Source organism: Brienomyrus brachyistius, chromosome 14 (genome assembly GCF_023856365.1).
Source record: "Brienomyrus brachyistius isolate T26 chromosome 14, BBRACH_0.4, whole genome shotgun sequence".
NCBI lineage: Eukaryota > Metazoa > Chordata > Actinopteri > Osteoglossiformes > Mormyridae > Brienomyrus > Brienomyrus brachyistius.
Window position 1 is genome coordinate 1352340 of NC_064546.1, and position 12768 is coordinate 1365107.

The 12768-nt window shown below is 45.3% G+C and overlaps 1 protein-coding gene across 1 annotated transcript; it reads left to right on the plus strand.

The window, feature by feature from the left end:
• Nucleotides 1-3: 3 nt before the first annotated feature.
• On the plus strand, nucleotides 4-11695 carry vash1 (vasohibin 1). Its single transcript, XM_048974586.1, has 7 exons — nucleotides 4-1245; nucleotides 2387-2475; nucleotides 3703-3759; nucleotides 5182-5256; nucleotides 7036-7417; nucleotides 9146-9255; nucleotides 9577-11695. The coding sequence occupies exons 1-7, from the start codon at nucleotides 985-987 to the stop codon at nucleotides 9647-9649; spliced, it is 1047 nt and encodes a 348-aa protein (XP_048830543.1). The 5' UTR covers nucleotides 4-984; the 3' UTR covers nucleotides 9650-11695.
• The last annotated feature ends 1073 nt before the right edge of the window (nucleotides 11696-12768 follow it).

A 12768-nucleotide genomic window follows, 5' to 3' on the forward strand; every position in this document is an offset into this window, starting at 1 on the left:
GCGTGTCTGAGCGGCACTCGGTGTGACAGGAGCGTGGGGTAGTTTGCATGCAGCCTCCGCGGGACTGCGGTGTACATCAAATTGGCGTGGATAAAATCACGTTACGGCAGGATGGATAACGGTGGAATACTGACGGCCAGGCCGAACATCAGGCTACATTGGCCGATTTAGAAATAGCGCACGGCGTTTTGATCGTGGGCTATATGACCTCCGGTCTAAATGCAACTGATCTCTAACGGTGTTTTCCTCCAGGCGATGATGCTTCCCTTTATGCTTCTAGTCGCCGTGCTGTGATGCTTCATGTGTCAGCTGTAGTTTTTAATTATTTCGAGTCGTTTGTACACGTTGCTGTACCGATCCGCAATACTGATCGCCAGCTTTAACATTCGTGAGGATTTTATACTTGGCGACTGACTCAGCGCATTGTCTTAGTTCTGTGAACTGTGACAGATTTCTGCAGGATACATGCGGGAAATCGGCAGTTTTTATACGGCTTAACTTGAGAGCTGTGTTTTTTTTCCTGTGTCGTTTCGCGTGAAGCTGTAGGCATCGATTTTGTTACTTATTAGTGCTGTTACAATTTGTAAGGGTATTTTAAAATCAAATTACTCTTCCTTTACTTGACTAGGCGTTCCCTATGATGTTAAGAAATAGTACAGTGACAAAATATACCCAGTTCAGCAGTAAGTTATTTTGTGTAACAAGTAGTAATTGTTAAAAAGTATTTTGTTATTTCAGGAATGTGTTCTGAATGTATTACGTAAGTATCAGTTGATCTGAATTACTGTGGTTTTGGCGACTAGGAAAGCATTGTGCTACATCCGTGGTAAATTGAAAACGCTGACTATACATACATAAATATAGCTGTGAAGTTGGGCTGTGCCCATTGTCGCTGGAGTTGCTGGATGCCACTCACCTGTTGTGGCAGTGCTTGCTTCTGAGAGCCTGTTTCGGGACGGAGACAGGCAGACCGGGGGTGCCGCCATGCCAGGGGACAGGACTGGGGCTGCGGCAGGCGTGCAGCGGAATGCCGTCTGTGGCGAAGGGGAGGCGCAGAGAGACGGGGAGCCTGAGGACGAGGGGGATGAGGATCTGCGGGACGGAGGGGTCCCCTTCTATGTGAACCGCGGCGGCCTGCCTATCAACGAGGAGACGTGGGAGCGCATGTGGAGGCACGTGGCCCGGATTCACCCCGAGGGGGACGTCGTAGCAAGGAGGATCAGGGGAGCCACCGACCTGCCTAAGGTAAGGATGGTCCCAGCTGACCCCTGGGGAACTGCGCATCAGGTCTGGGATGGGGCAGGCTGCTGTACCTTTGAGAAAGCACCTGAATCAATAGTAAACATCTGCATCCATTAAGTGATGTAAAAAGTGCTAAACTTTTAACTCTTGAGCAAAGATCATGTGACACTACAGTAATAATGATGGAATTATTCCTGGTGACTGGTTATGGCCTGAGTCTCAGCTTGGCGAAGAGGATGGTGCTGTGCCTTCATCACGCACGGTGTGTTCATGCTCAGAGCACAGCATAAGGGTGCAGATTTCACACTTACGTTGAAGTTACAGCAATGAAATACAAGTGAGACACTTACCAGTCTGAGGAACAGGGACAAAGACACATCCCTTCCTCTGAAGCCATTTCCCATGTGACTTTTAGTCTCGCTTACCTGGATATTTACTGCAGCAGCACCACCACTGACATGCCTCTGTACAGAGGAGAGTAAATCCCACAGGTGTGGTAAGATTAGCCAACAGGTAGCATTACTCTCAGCCTGCGTTGAAAAGCTTAGTACCTTGAACAAGGTACTAAACTTAAATTGCTCCATTAAACTATACTGATCTATATTTAATGTATTTTAATATGTCTGCATTGCTATTTTTATATTGTATTGCGTGTATCAATTTTGCTAGCTGTCTGGTTGCCAGAATCGAGGTATTAGCAGTAACCAGGAGATGTTAAATCCCCAATGACATCGCATGTGTCTGTGCTTGATAACTTGGTAACAGACATGTAGGCTGTGTAACCTGAGTTGTAATGATCTGAAGCCATGGGCCAGTGTCACTTACTCTGACTGTTAACGTTACTCAGCAGACCCCCCCCCCTCACCACCCGCCAGAGGAGCCTCCACACATCCGCAGATTCTGGGATTGATGGGGGGGGGTGAAAAATGCCATCTCTGTCCTCCGAAGGGACTCCGGTCTCCACTTAATCGAAGGCTTGCGAGGCTTGTGGGGAGCGTTTTGGGGTCACGTCGCGCTGCAGAGAGGACGTGGACGACTGAACAACGGGGCATTCTCCCTCTGCCGTGAATGCGTGAATTGTGCGACACCCCCCCCCCCCCCCACACTCCCCCTGCAGCTGCCTCTGTCTCCCTCTGCCCCACAGATTCCAACACCGAGCGTGCCTACGTACCAGCCAGCCGCCAGCGTCCCACAGCGACTGGAAGCCATACAGCGATACGTCAGGGACTTGCAGTATCCTTTTTTCCTGCTCTCCCATAAGGCCTTTCTCATTCCCGGATGAGTCAGCTGATGGTCTAAAAGGGGAAGCCTCTGGCAAAATAAAAATAAAGGTCCCTTAAGGCAACGGGAGCAATTTCAAACATTCACATAACGCCACAGCTCAGATACCCCATGAGTTCTGCTTTCTAGCTTTGAATTACTTGGCTCAATGTTCTGTCAAGATAGCTGACTTTTCAGTACATTCCTATTACAAAATATGCATGATACTCACTACCAGTCAAAAGTTTTTTTACCCTGAGATTTTCTACATTTGCATGTTACTCACTTAACATTTACTAAAGTACACTCAGTATTTTTTGTTAACATATAACAAAATATATAATTTATATATAATATATACAAAATATATAATTTTACAGTGAATTCACCTTTATTACCAAGAAAATGTGATATGTTTGATTCATCAAAGTAACCACCTCTAGCAGTTACAACAGCAGAGAAAATCTGAGGCATACTTTCTACAAGGGACATTAAACTGCTCTGTTTCATGGGATGAAAGTTAACTAGCACATTTAAAGTTAAAGGACAGCCTAGAATTTGGCTATACCATCACCACACAAGTCAATAAGATGTCAGACATGCACTGTTACATCCTCGTTCAATGTTATAAAGGAAACTTCTTTTATTTGACTATTTTCATTTGTAGTTGTTCACTCCATTTCCCAATGCTTAACAAGAATAAAACATCTACAGTGTGAAATTAATGGAAAAGTGTGAAAAACGTGCAAATTTTTTTTTTGCCTGGTAGTGTCTACATGATATCCATAAACCTTTGTACATTGCATGAGAAAGTCAGCTAATGCTTAATGGGACTGAAGACTTCCCTACATTTACACCGAACCCTTGTTTCATATGTCAGCACTCAGGTAGCAAGTGAGGAGAAGATTAATATCGGCCATCAAACGAGACAGCTGATTGCAAATGACAATGCAATCATGGGTTCACTGTAAGGAGGAATTTCCCAAGGGGTATAAATGTAGAAAAGCAGAAGTATCGCATGCTGACCCGTGATGTTTTTTAGCATCATGAGGTCATTGGTGTTTTAGAGAAGCTCTGGGCCTCTATCTCAGGCCCTCAGGATGCGCAGATAATTCCCAGGGAGGGGATGCGACTTGGAAAGTACTGCTGCCCTGTGGTTGAACTCACCCTCTGTTGTGCAAACTTAACTGTGACTTACAGGTACAATCACACTGGGACACAGTTTTTCGAAATTAAGAAGAGCAGGCCTCTTACCGCGTAGGTACCACGCTTTCTTTGCCTCCCAAACCGGCCCCCCAGCAGATCCGTGGCTACTGTGGGAGGTCCACTCAGGGGCTTGTTCAGAAAAATACATGAATAAAGGCTGACCTTGGAAGGTTAAGATCAGCAACACATTCCCTGCTTGCCAGTAAGGCATTTCCTGTAGTGTTTCCGGTGAGAGCTTAGCCAGGAAGTGGGGGTGGTGGTGAGAAAGGAGAATGTTTAAGGTTTGGCTTGATACCAAGCTGCCGATTAAGTCCGGCAGCAAAGCGTCATCAGTCATGACCTCAATAATGGGACAGCCATGTTCTCAAGGTCAGGCAGGCTTCCATGACCCTGGGATGAGAAACTGGTTTGGATTTAAGAGTTTTGTGTGAAACTGGACTTTCTACAGCTCACATATCCATGACCTCATTAGCTGATACAAGTACAAACTCAGTGTAAGAAACCCACATGTTTTGCTCATGGGAATTTTACTTATACAAAAATGCTCTGAAAAATAATTGGTTCAGAGCAATAACTAATCAGATTGTAAAAGAAGGTGGGGCCAACCAATCAGATGTCTTGGCCCCACCTCCTCTAGTTGCTTAGACCCACCTGCTCTACAATCTGATTGGTTATCTCCCTTCACCAATCATTTTTCTTTCTGCCCTCAGAACATTTTTGTTTAAGTAAAACTCCCACAAGCTTATCTTTTAGCCACGGAGCTGATGCTATGGGTGTTAATGTAATTTTAGAGTGTATTGTTTTAAAACAGTGTTTAGAAAAGGACAGGCATGACATCATTTATATTAGAAGACGTGAGAGATCATGTGATATTAGACTGACTGCATGTTAAACTAAACACCTGCCCCCTGATCTGTATTTGTGTACTGATTACACAAATAATATATTATCTTCATAAAGCAATTAATGTTTCACTTAATTGATCAGTCAGTCAGGTTTCTATTGGGATAAAATACAGACAGGTTACGCTGGTCCATGTTATGATATTTTGACTTTACAGTGGGTATCAAATTTCATGAGATATTCAACACTTTGTGTTACTGACTTTGCACAATTGTAGGCTAATGCAAGTGTTGTAAGCATGTTTAATCTAGGCTAGGCTATTATGTTTGTTAGCTTAAGTGTACTGTCTTAAAATGCATTTCTGTCTTAAACTTATCGTGAGATGATAATATTGTATCGAAATGTAACCCACCATAACCCGGGGAGCATACACCAAAGCTGGTACATGGTCAAATATCTGTTTGAAATAAATGTTCCCAAGGAATGATATAATTTAGTATTTATGTGCTGTATTATATTTGTGGTTTTACTACATTGTGTATTGTAATGCTGTAATATTTTACATATCGAAGATTATTGGTCCAGAGCTGGAGTGACAGTGTGGTCTGACCAATCCCGTCTCCCGTACAGGTTAATGGACATCGCCAAGGAGATGATTCGGGAGTCGCTGCCAATCAAGTGTCTGGAGGCGGTGATCCTTGGAATGTATCCATCACATTGGGCCTTTCGCTTGGGTGCCCATTCCAATGTCGCTGTGGTATCTCTTAAATGGAGTCAGGCTCAGTTAATTTATACATCATTTTCACTATTTACCCACCCCCTCCCTTTCCTAAAGGAGTTCCAGGCCTATAACGCAACTGAACTATTCCCCACCCGCGTGGGGAAATGTACCGAGATGGCTTGAAGTGCATCGTGGTAAAAATGAGGTGACTGAACGCGATTTGGCCATGCTGTCCCCACCACGCCGTTCAGCTGCCGGATGCTAATTAGCCTCTCCAAAGGCCTCCCTTCTGGACAGGAAGCAGGTGCCAGGTCTGCCGGATTCGGCTCCGTGCGAAGCTAGCGGCTGGAGAGCAGGAAGCCAGCCTTAAACAGGAAGCGTGGCTGTGTCCAGACAACAACACACATGGCAGCAGGGCGTGATGCGAAGGCGGAGCCACCAAGGCAGCTCTGGCCATAAATAAGCCTTTGATGCTTAAAAGCTCTGATTGGCCTGTTCACTTGGTTCCCCTCACTTATATTAGGGATTCGCCAAGGGCTTTGGGACTAGAGTATGCTGGCCTTATTGGGACCACTTAGCGTTTTACATTCATGGTGTATCTGTAAATTACAGTGTTGCAGTTCCAGAATGCAATGCAACAGCTGTGAAGCACCTTCTAACCTATAAAACAGATTTACGACCAGTCAGAATGGCAGCTGTGATTAAATAATGAAGGCAGGATACTGGTGTAGATATTTCCAGCCGCAGACTTGGTTTGAATACAAGGAGAATATTTTAAAGTGCAGTAATCCAGCACTGCATGCATTTCCCCTTTACTGCTCTTGTAGGGCACAAACACCTCAATTAGGTGTCGGGGTGGCAAGCAGATGGACGACATCTCAGGCCAGTTATAGGGTCTTCAGGAGGAGTCCGATTACTGCATATTAAGAGGTACTACTGCCTTCACAACATTGTATCACTAGTTTTTGCACTTGGGCCTGAATTTGAAATGAATTTGTGCTCCTTATCATACTATGTTCAAGACTAAGAAGGATTAGAGCAGGGCTGACCAAACTTATCCGCAAAGGGCCGGTGTGTGTGCAGGTTTTTGGGGTGACCTTTAGGTCGGCTGTTCAAACCCGGGTGTGAGGCCCCTGCAGCGAAAACCCACATACACACCGGCCCTTTCTGGATAAGATTGGCCCCCCTGGATTAGAGGAACAAAAGTGGGTTGCATATCATAAGCTGCATATCAATTTGTGGCTCAGACGCCCATAGTTTACAGAAGCAGAATTACCTGAGTCTTCAGCTGTGTTAATGAACTCGGCTCAGTTTCCCTTTTCCTCCACAACATAGGCAGTCCCAGGGTTGAGAACGTCCGACGTACAAACGACTCGCACTTGTAAACAGACTGCCATAAAGCCCATCATGTTAAAAATAAAGGGGAAACACAATGGGTCATAATAAGGAACACGCGCACTATTTCGTGAAAAACTACTGAAGCTGCGGAAGGTTATCGGCTCGACATGCAGTACAGTTACCATATTACTTCTTTTTATTATTATTACTGGAATTATTATTTTTGTGTATATTATTATTTTTCCAACTAACCTACAAATGAAATACAGAAAACTTAACCTGTATTTAAAAAGCAATGCCTGCAATCTGCCAAGAATGCTTGACACTCTGGCAGTTAAAGAAGTCTGCCCCACCACACACATATATAGGGGTGCTCCAGTATACCTATAATGTGAGTGTGCCATCCTTGACCCCGCCTCCTGCAGTTACCTCACCAATAGCATGCCGGGGGTGGAGCGCTTCCCCCTCAGCTTTAAGACACAGTTCTCAGGGAACCACTTCCGGCACATCGTGCTGGGCGTGCACAGCGGGGGGCGCTTCGGAGCACTGGGAATCAGCCGGCGGGAGGACCTGATGTTCAAGCCACTGGAGCACCGCACGCTGGCCGACCTGGTGCAGGAGTTCGAGAGCGCCTACCGCCGCTACTGGCACACCATACGCAAGGTGAAGATAGGTCAGTATGTGTCACATGACCCCCACACCGTGGAGCAGATCGAGTGGAAGCACTCCATCCTGGATATGGACAAGCTGTCCAAGGAAGAGCTCCGGCGCGAGCTGGAGAGGCACGCCCGGGACATGCGGCTCAAGGTAACTCAGTGTAACGTGGGGTGAACGCAGCCGTGAGGAGGGAGTGTTTTATTAGGGGGCAGGACTCTCAGGAAATGGGGTGGGGGGAGGGGGGGGTCTCTGCTCAGATCACATGGGATACATTGAACTAGATGCTTGGGAGTCAGTGTAGGCAAGGGCGTAACTTTGGTTTGAACACTGGGGGGGGGGGGGGGGGGTTGAGGACTCCACCCTGTAATTTACACTCGTGAGTGCAGGTGATGCATTGCATTCCAGCCACGGCCTTCAATAGTGAAGTTATTTTAGAAGGTTCTCTTACCAAGGTAACTGCTTCGATGCAACAGCTAGTTTCCGGATCATACCCAAAGCATTTATTGACAACTTAATTATTTATATCTAACCTGTTGTCAGACATTAAATATGCAAAAGATATTCAGATTACATGTCAACCACTCTTTGCAGAATTACAGATTATATTGTACAATAATATACCATGATAACAAAAAACTGTTAACACTTCTATTCATATTTGACATATTTCAAACATACATGCTTTGTTATGGCATTACGATCTGCAGACTGTATTATTACTGAATGAGCAGAATGTCCGAAAAGCATCGGACAGTTGGAAAAAGAATGTGATTGGCCGAACTCGACACATGTGCTGCCAGGTGTCGTTCCAAAGATGTAATCTCTCCCCTGCCGGTAATAACTGGAACCTACCTATAAATAACCAGGACCTTCACTGATATTTGGTACTAGGTTCTAAATAGCAGCATTTACCACAAGTGAGGCCAGATTGGTTTCACTGATGATCATTAGCACACCACTGGCCCCAAATGCTTTGACACTAGAGCTTCAGAGCAGTCATTCTGGACCTGGCAGCAAATCCGGCCCAAAGATACTGATGACCACTTTTGCACATTAAGAGACAAAATAGCATGAAATGAAATCTGGACACATCTGGGCCGTTACGCTTTTGATTCATACAGAATGGGTTTTACAAAGAGCTGACAGACCCTCTACACAGACCAGATGCCCCCCCCAACATTAAAAACATTTTTTTACCCACTCATTAGCAGACTCGGTAATATCAACAGGGAACCCATTGTTTAAAAATGATAACTCAGAAGCAGTGATCATTACAGACCTAACTGATGCACGTGTTCCATGTGTTCGCTAAGCACGGGTCGGGCTGCTCCAAACAGCACCAAGTCCTCCATATATCAGCAACAACTGACGATTCATACGGTCGTGACTGCACTGCCCAGTCATGGACCACAATGACTTCAAATGCTTTAAATATCAAATACCCCCTCTTCAGTGACTCTGAAAAAGCCATCTACAGGAGCCAAGTGCAGCTCCACAAAATAAACATTAAAACCACTCTGTCTCTATTGATCTTCGTACTTTGGAGTTTTTAATTCAACCTGGGATTGTCCCAGTGTCCCAACATGACTTTCAACAGCCAGCACATGAAAGCCTGTAATTTACATTAGAATATTTAGTTGCTAAGCAGCCACTTTTATCCAAAGCGCCTTACTAATTTACATTTTTTTCTGTGGAGTCGATTATAGTGAATTTTTACGCTTCACAGAACCTTCGGCGGGGAGCTGAGAAGGGGGGGGGGTTCTCTTCATTACTAGTGCGGAGTTCACCATGCCAAAGGCGTTTTTAACCTGACGTAGCGGTGCGCCACCTAGTTGTTCTTCCCACACAATCCCGTGTCTGCCACCTTCTCCGTTCCAGATCACCAAGGCCGTCCCCTCCTCTCCGACCAAAGACAGGAAGAGAGATGTGGGCTCCCCTCAGCGGGGCCCCGGAAGCCCCCTGCGAAGGAACAGCCGCAGCGAGAGACGGTATGTGTAGAGATCATGGGTTCTATTGGTGCCAATGATCATCTTGGCGATGCCCCTGCAGCTTGGTTACGTCACCCAGGAGTCACGGTGATCGGCAGTTAATCGGAAATCCTCTCAAAGGGCCGTCCAGATTAATTATTTGCTACCTGACGAAATTCAGTTGACAAGTTTGGCATACTGCTCATCTTCTGCGATGACCGTAGTAATGGATGCCGCTTAGCCATTCAGTACGATGCTCAACTTTATTGGAGGGGAAAAAAAATGCAGGCCGGCTTTCCATTTTCCATTTGTTATACCTTTTGAACTTGTGTTTGTGTGCAGACCATCAGGTGAAAAGAAGTCGATGGACCAGAAGGCCCCTGCCGATGTTAATGGCTACCAGATCCGCGTATGAGGAGGGGTAGCCCGAGGCTCTCCGCTGCCTCCAGAGGCTGGGAGGACTGCAGAATGCGGCAAGAGAGAACGAACTGGAAACGACTCAAACTCAACAAGTGTCTCTGTGCCACCAGCACCCCCCCCACACACTAGGGGAGATGGTACCCTTTCAAGGTGAATATTTAATGGCTTTATAAGACAAACTTGTTAAAGAACCAGTTATGTTTTTCATTTAGTTACATCACTTTTCACATATTTTGATTACTTGATGTGAACCTTTGGATAACTTTTTTGGAACTGAAGTGTTCAACCAGTCAGCGTTTCAACTATCCTTGCAGACAGTCTGTAGAGTGCACATCTTTGTGTCAATCTTGATGTATATAAATGCCATTAATCTTTAGCTCTGCTGGACAGTAACCAGGCTTTTGTAGAAACTAGTTTTCAAGCCAAGTCTTTGGTGCCTTTGATGGGTAGTGAATGGGTAGTGAATGCATGTGCGAGCCAGGACACTTGCGGAAAGCTGAAGTACAGACTTTCGTGACTTGTAGGGAGTAATGACTTTAGCACATGAACACCTCAAGAAGTGTGGGAAGGATTCAGCAGGACACACCATCGGTGCTCACAACTAGTCCAACAGACCAGGACACAACAATCTTGATACAGCTCCTCTATGGGGAATTCCACACCCTATTGAGGCTGTTTAACACATAGGTAGCATCACAGCGACACCGTGTGGCTGGTTTCTTACCTGCATCCCAAGTACTGAATGTATAAGTCACATATCTGGAATTTAAAAGCTTTGTTCCAATCAGTCCCCCACCCTGACTGACTCTCCATTCACCCTTGGGCCTTTTGCATTATGAAGGATCTGTGGTCAATGCAATTCTCATTGAGACAGACAAACCAGCTCTTTGTTCAAAATGATAAGGTTCATGTCCTATGGATGTTCTCTAGAACATCCTCCTCCAGTAGACTGCACTTCATGGGTACTGTTGAGTTCCAGGAGCATGTATGGAAAACGCTTTCCTGTAAAATGTTTGTTTGGAAAGGTGTGTGCTTATTACTTGTGTCTTAAAGGCAACTTCAAGCAGTGATCTAGTACTTCTCAGTATTTACCAAGGTTTGTCAGGTCTTAAGGTGCAAAACAGTTCTTTGTTTACAATGTTTACGTCTGTATTTTTTTAACACGCAGCACAGGGATACTGCTGCTGTTTCACACATTATTGTGAGAGTAGACATTTACACTGACTAAGAAAGGAAGGTTAGATGCGGTTACAGTTAATGAGATCTGTTTACTACACAAATGCAGCCGGTTTTCTGGAAGATCCACTCAGTCATGCCAGTCAGCCCAAGATTTATACAAATAGGGGCAAAATTACATTGTATTTAGTTGCTTCATCATCCAATGAAAAGCTTTCCTGGTGACTGGGGAGCTTCTCTTCAACCAAAGCATTTTTCTGGAATGCAGATGAGTGTCTTCTCTTTAATGCCCCTGTTCCATTTCAGCAGAGTCAGCAGAACTCGGGCTCAGCACCCGACCAGAACAAATAACTGAGCAGGTGTCCAGACTTAATTTTGACCCTGTTCATCGGGCACCAGCTTGAGCCTTGTTCCCTCGGCCCTGACATATATCTAGCTCCGTTTTCTGTGTTGTGAAACATACTGGGATCCTTGGTTCTGAAAACAGAGGAAAGAGTTGCGGTGTTTCGATGCCATGCGGCCCTCAAGTCGACATTCACTTACATTTGTGCTTTGTGGCAAATCACTCATTCTGCTCTACTATGATGGACGGAGAGGAAGAACAGACTTTTGGTCTTACTGGCAAACTATCAAAAACACAAGGATGCAGCATTTAATTGTTGAGTTTGAGACACAGCTTCCAGAAACCAGGCGGCAGATTTGTGGCTTTTTATACACCGTGCTATTACTTATTTCTGAGTCCAAAAAAATGTTATGTGGAGCTACACAGCAATGAAGCAGACACATGTTCTTAGAGAGTACTGTGAGATCACCAGTACTATTCTTTCACTCAAACAGTAATAAAAATTACTTTTTCTATGTTTCACAGTTGACTCCTGACTTATTTTACATAACCACTTGTCCGGTGTTGGGTTGAGGCTGGAAGCCTGATCTCAGCAAGAATGAGAACAGGGAATGGGAGACCTTGGACAGGAGGCCAGTCTATTATTGGGCTCACAGAAAGAGAGACATCAATACATCTTTGGGTTGTGGGAGGAAGCCAGGGTCCCAAGGAAACCCTTACAAACATGGAGAGGACGTGTGCAAAGCCACAGTGCTGAAGGCGCAAGGTCACAGGGTCACAGACTGTCCAATCCCACCTGTTGGCTGCGATGAAATTATTACACATATTACCTCTTTGATTTCATTTCCACAGAGAGATGAGCTTCTGTTCAATTTGCACACAAGAATTCCTCCATTTTTGGTGTGGCATCTATTGAACACATTTCCTGTCATGATGAATCCTGATACAGGCTTGCAAAATGAGATCTGTCTACAGGATTTTACAAAGTGTCAGTTTTGTGATGAATGACAATATGAATTTCTTTTTCTTTTTGGAGGGGTCAATGAAATGCACGTCCGCCCCTAATCCCTAACTTTGTCCACCGCAATATGGTCCCAGTCCCAGAAATGCCGCAGAATCAGTTACCTTCACTGGATGCCTGACAGCTCTGATCCACAAATGTCAGCCTTAACTGATGAGATCTTGCTGACCTGACATGACTGCTATCCAATCAGATGAGTGGGAAAGGGGAGGGGGCAGAGATTAATAAATGTGTCCTGGGCGAGCAGGGAAAGCTGCATGGGGGGAGGGTGAGGAATATATGATTGAATAACGGAGGAAACCCTATCCCCTACTGCAGGGCTGCTGTTCTCCAGAGAGACACAGAGCTCCATGCTACAGTCAGTGATGGTTGCTGAAATGTTACTCCATTGTGTTTGTGTGTGTGTGTGTGTGTGTGTGTGTGTGTGTGTGGGGGGGGGGGGGGTTCACACACTCCCACCGCATTTCCCTCTGAAAAATGTAGGAGAGTAGGAGGATCGGTGAACATTAACCTACTTTGAGATCATCTTGACCCAATTCTGTAGAACGAGTAGGGGTATCCCTGGGGATTCGGG